This window comes from Alosa alosa, chromosome 9 (genome assembly GCF_017589495.1).
Source record: "Alosa alosa isolate M-15738 ecotype Scorff River chromosome 9, AALO_Geno_1.1, whole genome shotgun sequence".
Classification (NCBI taxonomy): domain Eukaryota; kingdom Metazoa; phylum Chordata; class Actinopteri; order Clupeiformes; family Clupeidae; genus Alosa; species Alosa alosa.
The window spans coordinates 20,975,100-20,983,757 of record NC_063197.1 but is presented as its reverse complement, the minus strand read 5'-3'; the positions used below and the strand labels follow the sequence as shown (position 1 = coordinate 20,983,757).

General features: G+C 47.6%; 1 protein-coding gene across 1 annotated transcript in view; it reads right to left on the bottom strand.

The window, feature by feature from the left end:
- The window catches only part of oca2 (oculocutaneous albinism II), an 86,215-nt gene that overhangs the window by 24,909 nt on the left and 52,648 nt on the right, over positions 1–8,658 (bottom strand). Inside the window, exons 19-21 of the mRNA XM_048252750.1 lie at positions 8,269–8,396; positions 6,652–6,711; positions 3,879–3,983 (exon numbers count right to left, since the gene is read on the bottom strand). Coding sequence (XP_048108707.1) covers positions 3,879–3,983; positions 6,652–6,711; positions 8,269–8,396 — 293 coding nt within the window. The remainder of the gene's footprint in view (positions 1–3,878; positions 3,984–6,651; positions 6,712–8,268; positions 8,397–8,658) is intronic.

The window sequence follows — 8,658 nt, the reverse complement described above, 5'->3', positions numbered from 1 at the left end:
TGTTGTTGGTGATGGTGGTGGTAATGCTGTTGGTGGTGGTGCTGGTGGTTAGGGAAACAGATTGTGTGTGTACTGTATCCCCCCTTTTTCTTTATTTTTCTTTTTTAAAAGCAATTGACCTGGCTGGATATGACGAGCCAATTATGTTAAGGGCCAGCATCTCTCTCAATGAAAGAAGAAAGCAAACACACACACACACACACACACAGCGCACAAATCTGAATGGATGTGTTTAGAGTGGGGTGGTTGTGTGTGTGAGTGTGTATGTGCATGTGTGTATGTGCATATGTGTGTGTGTGTGTGTGTGTGTGTGTGTGTGTGTGTGTGTGTGTGGGGAGGGGGGGTGCACTTATGCCTACTGTGGTTTTAATTTATGACAAAAGAGGCAGAGCACAACAAGAGATGTTGTTTCAATTACCCAGGAAAACACAGCATATTTTCCCACCCCTGCCACCACATAATCCCCCAAGGTCCCCCAAAACCACCCACAAGGTCACTTAGTAACTTTGCACGGTTAATAGATTTTTTTCCCCGCGTTCCGTCGGCAAGCAAGCGCACACGCACACTAAACAAGCTTAGCTCCACCTCGACTGGAATCTTCTTAGCAGGATAATGGCACAGCAGTTACAGCCAGCGGCAGCGGGGCCCACAAGGAAGACAATGACAAGACCGTCGCGTCCAAGAGACACACAGACACAGAGAGAGAAGAGGAGAGAGAGAGAGAGAGAGAGAATGGCTGTGAGCTGTTTTGTGCCCACCGAGCCCATTGTGTTTATATACACACACACACACACAAATAATCAGCTGTACACAGACACACACAGAGACAGACACACACACACACATTCAGAGAGAAAGAGAGTGGGAGAAAGAGAAAGACTGAATCGCTGTGAGCTGCTTGCGCCCACCACACCCGTCATGTTTTCACACACACACACACACACACACCGTCTGCATTAGCCTTGGAGCTCGGCGGCCCCTGTGGCACCCAAATGCTCGACGCGACCACTTTAAGAATAAGTGCCTCCAGTGCCTCCTCCTCTCGCATTCCAATATGTCGCTGCTTAGCGTTGCCGTGTTGGTGGCAATCTGCTGAGCTGTCCCGGCAGCAGCGGCGTGCTTGAATAAATGACAACGCAGCCCTGTGATTACACTCTGTACCGCGCTACCTCCATCGGCAACGCCACCACCATCATTACCAACGGCCTTCATTTATATATATATATATATATGTATATATATATTTATATATATAATGATGGTGGTATATATGGAGGTATATATATATATATATATATATATATATATATATATAGAGAGAGAGAGAGAGAGAGAGAGAGAGAGAAGGACAGAGGAGGAGAAGCCTTGTTTTTCTTTCTCTGTACAGTGGAGCTTACCAGATAGCAGGTCTATCCTTCACAAGAAATGAACAACCAAATGGACTGAAAAAACCAGCATGACATTAACAAGGTTTTGGCGATGGAGAATTCACCGCTCCCATTCCCCCTCTCCCTTTATGAGTTTTCACAAGACTTCTGAGAGTCCTCTGTGTGGTGCTAAGTTAGGCCCCACCCATTTACAACAGCAAGCAGCAGCATCCCCACCACATGTGGGTCCAGTGGTCCTTGGGTACCACGATCCCATTCAACAGGCAGGCATTTCCTCATTCCCATCTCTCTCTCACCCATTTCCTGTCGCTCTCATCTGTCCTATCAGCATAAAGGCATTAAGTCTCAAAAATATATCTAAAATATACTATAAAACTGAGTTTTGGAGAAGAGAGGTCTTAGCACAGGTCGGGTAGTTCCTACGGGCTGGCGTCACATTGATCTCCATTGGCCAGCTGTTCCGTTTTCAAGGGGAATTTGGGCTGCAGGCTCACAGAGGGAGGCTCTAACTCAGACTAGGCAAAATCCTAATAGATAGTCTCTGATATAAGCTTGGACACTTTATGGCCAAAGTATCGATCATAAAATTATCCCGACTGCTTTGCACTCTGGGCAAGTTTGACCTGACACACACACACACACACACACACACACACACACACACACAAACACGCAAAACATGCACACTCACATTCGTTCTCTGACATTTTCTCTCCTTCACAGCTTTTCCTGTAAGACCCTGAGCTTTCCGCGATGAAAAATGAACGCGATGACAAGATAATAACAACAATAACAGAGGCAGAACTATTTGTTGGGCTAAACTGCATCTGTTTCCCTCCGAATACATACAGGAGCCGTTCACACACGTACACAGCCAACACGGCTGACCGACTCCCCAACCCTCGTGGGACCGCTGGGTGCATTCTGCCGGAGAATAGCACCTGTCTGGAGGCGCATCAGGGAAGCCAGAGCAGGTATACTCTCTATGCACAGGAGTGAGATCAGGGCTCCCAAAATCAATGGGCTCCATTAAGCCGAGGGTGGAGAGGGGGCCACCTGCTGAATACTAAAGGATATCTGTGGTCATATTTATCTCTGCCTCCGTGCCGGCAGAGATAGAGGGGGGAGAGAAAGAGGGAGAGAGAGAGAGTGGGTGAAAGAGAGAGAGAGAGAGAGAGAGAGAGAGAGAGTGGGAGAAAGAGAGAGAGAGAGAGAGAGAGAGAGAGAGAGAGATGGAGAGAGAGGGAGAGAGAGAGAGGGAGAGAGAGAATGGGAGAGAGAGAGAGAGAGAGAGAGAGTGGGAGAGAGAGAGGAGAGAGAGAGTGTTGGAGTGGGAGAGAGAGGGAAGAGAGAAGCCACTCTTCATTCATGATTCTTCATTCCCTTCATTCTCTGACTCTGTTTTCTCTCTGTCTCTCTCCCTCTCTTCCCTATTCTCTCCATCTCCCCCTCCTTCTCTTTCTGTCTCTGTCTCTCTCCATTGTAACCTATTTAACTGTCTCTTGCCTTTTTTCTCTCTTTCTCTGTATCTCTTTCCTATCCCCCTCTTCTTCTCTAAATTCACATCATCTGTCTGTCTGTCTGTCTGTCTCTCTCTGTTCGTCCGTCTCAATCTCTCTGACTCTCTCTCTCATCTCTACCTCTCTGTCTCTGTCTTTTCCCTCTCGTTGTTTTTATCTCTCTCATTTCTCTCTTTCCTCTCAGGCTCGACGGCGTGTGCCATGTTGGTGTTGGTGGCGGCGGTAGCGTCTTTTTCTGCGTCTGTTTGATGCTGCTCTCATCACGACGGCTCGCCATCCATGAAGCTTCATAATTCATTCTAATTAATGCTCCTCTCCGTGCGCAAGCCTCAGACAAGAGTTCATCATTCATCCTTGCACTTGATCCAGCTTAAACACAAAATTACCCATCCATTATTTCAGGACAAAGATGCAGGGAATGTTAACAACGCGACAGGGAGCAGGAAAACAATTAGTTTTGGTGGGGAAACCAAGCCTTGTGCTAGTGGGGAAAGTTGAAGACAAATATGGGTTTGTATGAATCCGCAGTCCGCTGGGGCCTATTGTGTGATAACAGCTCAGTTATACCGACTCTAAATGATAAAAGTAGTAATAAAATGCAAAACAAATAGCAGAAACTACGATCAGGATAAAAATATCTCCATCCCCACTGTTAAAAATGGCCAGGAAAGACACTAAAATAGTCATTGCTACAGAAAAGCATAATGAATTTTAATGTAAATTAAAAATATACTTGCAATAAAATATTAACAACATGAAGAAATATGACTTTTTACTCTGTGTGCCTGAATGTGTGTCTGTGTGTGTGTGTGTGTGTGTGTGTGTGTGTGTGTGCACCATGCTTTACATTTCTCTCCAAATATCTGTAAAGTGTGTGTGTGTGTGTGTGTGTGTGTGTGTGTGTGTGTGTGTGTGTGTGTGTGTGTGTGTGTGTGTGTGTGTGTGTAAATGCTCCTTTAGCTCCATTTACCATGGTGGCGGTGAAGGGGATGTTGTCTATGAGGGAGGAGGCCAGGGCGGAGACCCACATCACCAGGATAATGGCGATGGCCAAGCGCTCCTCTTCTGGTACCGCCTGGTGGAGAAGATAAGGAGAGAGAGAGGGAGAGGAGGGTGAGAGACAGAGAGAGGGTGGAAGAAAGAGAGCAATAGGAGGTGAAAAGGGGAATAGTGGAGAGAGAGAATGAAAGAGAGGATGAGAAAGAGGGGGGGGAAACACAGAGACATGGGTGAGAGGGGAAACAAAAAAGGGAGAAAGGGATGAGAAGGGGGAGAGGGGGAGAGAGAGAGAAAGAAAGACATCACTGCCATGCTCACTGTGCCTCTCTCTCTGCGCTTGGCAGGCAGATTAGCACACTGGCGTGGCCCCTAAAGCCCTGCTCACAAAGAGGAGCCACGGCTGGCCGCACCAGCACGGCCCCTGTGCTCTCACCCCCACCCCACCCCACCCCACCCCACCCCACCCCTGCCCCCTCTCACTCCACTGCTCCCACCCCAGCACTCTCCGACCAACATTCTCTTACCCCAGTGCTCTCAGCCAGACATTCTCTTACCCCAGCACTCTCTGACCAACATTCTATTACCCCAGCACTGTTGACCCAACATTCTATTACCCCAACACTCTGTGTGGGTGAGAGAGAGAGAGCAAGACAGAGGATAGCAAAGGGGAGGAGGCGGAGGCAGAGGCAGTGGGGTGTGTGTGTGTGTGTGTGTGTGTGTGTGTGTGTGTGTGTGTGTGTGTGTGTGTGTGTTGTAGCCTGTCATACATGTAGGGATGCAGAGCGTGGCCAATGGGGTCGTGCGCTGCACACTGAGGCGTGCGGCGTGCGGCGTGCGGCGTGTGGATAAGAAAAGAGGGATGATGGAGAGAGAGAGAGAGAAAAGAAAAAAGAGAGAGTGGGGGCAGACTGCCAACTGGATTCCACAGCACCACCTCTCTGTGTCCGTCTCTCTATCCCTTGTTCTGTGTGTCTGTCTACTTATCTGGCCACTGCCCCGTATCTAATCCCAATTGGAGCCCCATGTGAGTGTGACATTAGTGCTGATCTCCCTTACACTGCCTTACACACGCAGCACACGTGTTCAGCAATATGGCCTCTCATTTGTAGCACGGCCCGACTCTCTCACATTGCCTTAAGCTAGATAGATAGGATAGATACTTTATTGATCCCCAGGGGAAATTCAAGCTACACACACACCACACATGTGCAGCAACATGGTCTCTCATCAACAAGGCCACACTCTCCTACACCCCCCCCCCACCCCACCCCTGCAACACCTTTCCTCTTCCCAGTTATCTCTATCTCTTTTCTCACCCCCCCTCTCTATCTCTCTATCACTCACAAGACCCCCCCCATCTCTCTATCTCTCTATCACTCACAAGACCCCCCCCCCCATCTCTCTATCTCTCTATCACTCACAAGACCCCCCCCCCCATCTCTCTATCTCTTTATCACTCACAGGAACCCTTGTCACGGTGTCTAAGCTACTGTACGCCACTGAGTGAGGTGGCTGGGGTTCCGCAACTGATGAGACCCAGAGCCTGTCACAAGTAATTACCCCCCATCTAAAAAGGCCCCCCCCCCCGGGGGGCAAAAGCCAGGCTGACGTGTCCATTAGTGCATGATTCCCGAGGAGAGCTGGAGACTGGGACGTGGGTAAGAAGCCCCAGTGCACACTACATCACAGCGTCTCTTAGGCGACACGCCGCCGTCGCCGCATCAGCACCACGCACGCACGGCCCAAATAATGAAGCAAACAAACGCCTCATCCAGCCAGGCAGGGGATTAAGCAGCACCGTGACTCATTTAAATGCACTGATTGAGCGGGGCTTGTGCATGTGTGTTTTTTTTTTCAAATTAAAAGAATAAATCCCACAGCATACATCCATTTCAGCTCGAATGAGATACCTGAAGGCACAAACAGAACTATCAAGAAAAAACTTTATTGCTCTCAGATCCAGCAAGGCAGCTGAGATGGCCAAGTTTTATTCTGATATTAGAAAGAGGCAGAGTTTCAGTGTATAGAGTAGATTGTACCATGGAACTTGGGTTCCAGTGTTTGATGCACGGTATGCTGAACACTGTTTTGGAATTTTGGAAGGTAACATGGCAAATGTTTTGTATGGAGTTTCCATATGTGGTTTGAGATTACAGTGTGCTCTAGTATGGATGCACAGTATGCTTCTATGTCAAACTGGAAATAATCTGCTAAGGTTTACATTAATTAATGACCTATGTAATATCATTAAATCTCATTAAAGAAAACATCATCGTTAAATCGGTCTACAAATATAAAGAAAGAAACTTACTTGGATTTGAATGTACTTAAGCATCTTCTTTTCTAATAAAAGCAATAGAGAGTCTGTGGGGCTAGTTTCATATCAATAACCATCTGTTCACCCTGGAGCAGCGTATTTCACTGATTAAACCTCATTAAGCTCTGCTTGGTGGAAGAGCTGAGTGGTTCCCTTTCCCAGCATTGCATCTGGGCAGAACTCACCATACAGGCCCGCTGTTGTTTTCTGATTAGCCCGAGCCGCTGTTTGTGTATGTATGTGTGTGTGCGTGTGTGTGTGTGTGTGTGTTTGTGTTTGTGTTTGTGTGTGTGTGTGTTTGTGTTTGTGTTTGTGTGTTGTGTGTGTGTGTGTGTGTGTGTGTGTGTGTCTTTGTTTTTTGGTATGAGTGTGCGTGCGTGCGTGCGTGTGTGCGTTGCAATGCACTATGGGAGAAATGTACACTCACTTTGATGAGGGCGGCAGTCTGGTCACCAATATAGTCAATCAGCTGTAGATGAGCCAGGGCCTGAGGAGAGAAGACAACATCAGGTCAGTAGCTGTGTGTGTGTGTGTGAGAGAGAGAAAAGAGAGAGAGTGTGTGTGTGTGTGTGTGAGAGAGAGAGAGAAAGAGAGAGTGTGTGTGTGTGTGTGTCGGTGTGTGTGAGTGTGAGTCAAAGCAGGGTCCTTATAAACACACTCCTGTGTGTGAGTCCTTCTGCCTGGCTACTGGCGGCTTTGTGTGACAGCAAACGACTCCTCTTCTCCTCTTTCTTACATCCTCTTTTAAAGGACTCCCTAATACACACACATACAAACACACACACACATACACAAACAGCGGCTCGACACACACACACAGACACACACAGTACAACCACCCCAAGAGACCTTCAACTTCTACACCAAGTAAACAGACAGTTTATTTTGGACCTTTGCTTCGTTCCTGATGAGCCACGGGGGACATGTGTTAACCCACATAAACACACACACACACACATCCCCCTGTGTGGGCTCTGTGCAGCTCTCCTTCCTAAACAAAGTCTTAAACACACACACACACACACACACACACACACACACACACACACACACACACACACACACACACACACACACACACACACACACACACACACACACACACACACACACACAAGCACAGATAGCCAGCCAAGCACATCTCCTGCTGACACCCTAACTTTCCATTTTTCTCTCCCCAGGGTTATAGCTGAGCCGACAGACCCACCAGGAAACAACTTCATCAGTCATCGGCCTCCGCGTTTGTTACGTCTCTCTGACCGTATCAGCGGTAAAAGGAGAAAGTCTCTCTATTTTGCTAAGCTGATGGGAGGAGCAGTGAACTAACATCTCACATCCACACCTACATACAGGAAATGAACTGAAACAAGTTTGCAGCCGTCTGAAAAGAGAAGAAGCCATCTCTATTCTCTTCTCTGTTGAATCCCTACTAAAGAGTCACTTGGCTGGGTTTTACCTACTTTACATCTTTATCTGCTTTGTAGACTTTGTACCTGTTTGTACGTTTGCATATACTATAGGAGCTAATGTTAGTCTCGAGCCCAGTCAATTTTGCACACTGCATTACTGTAGATGTTCCTATTGTACGTGTGTGTGTGTGTGTGTGTGTGTGTGTGTGTGAGCAAGACACTGAACGTCAAAATGTTCCCAGTGTTCAGGCTGGCGCCTTGCATAGAGGCCTCTGCCCTCGTTTGAGTGTGTGTGAGCATGGGTGAGTGTGAGACATGACCATTGTGCTTGTAGGAGTAGAACATTGCTATCATTGACCATTTACCATTTGTGTACTATTGGGCAACAATAATCCAAACAAACGTAACGTCCGCACAACCAAAAATGGGGTGCTGGATAACAAAGTAATATCGTAAAAGGAAGATAGGAAGAAATATCCACACACAACCTCCCCTCCTCTATTGGGCAACATTCACATTCCTCCATGACAACAAAGAGAATGACTTTGTCTGTATGCATGTGTGCATAATCATCCATATACCTACTGTACATGTGAGTGTCTATGTGTGTGCTAGTGAACTGCGTTTCCCCATACCTCCATGAGAACAAACAGTGCTGCGAAGAAGAGTAAGGTGGCCCACTCCACTCGGTGGAGGATGATCTCAAAGTCCTGGACATCGGCCAGCACCAGCAGCCACAGGGCTCCCAGGATGGCGATCCAGCCTGCAGATCAAAGCACACACACAGCAAAGACAAGCTCTTCAGATTGCCGCTCAACACACCGGTCCCGACAAGCGCTGGGGCACTCTGTCAAGCATTCTTATTTTTGCTTGTAAACACACACACACACACACACACACACACACACACACACACACACACACACACACAGAAAGAGAGAGTGATCAGCCCTTTAAAACCAACTCCTTGGCATTTAATCAGACATTTCCTCTGCTTGGGTGTACACACAAACACAAACGCACAC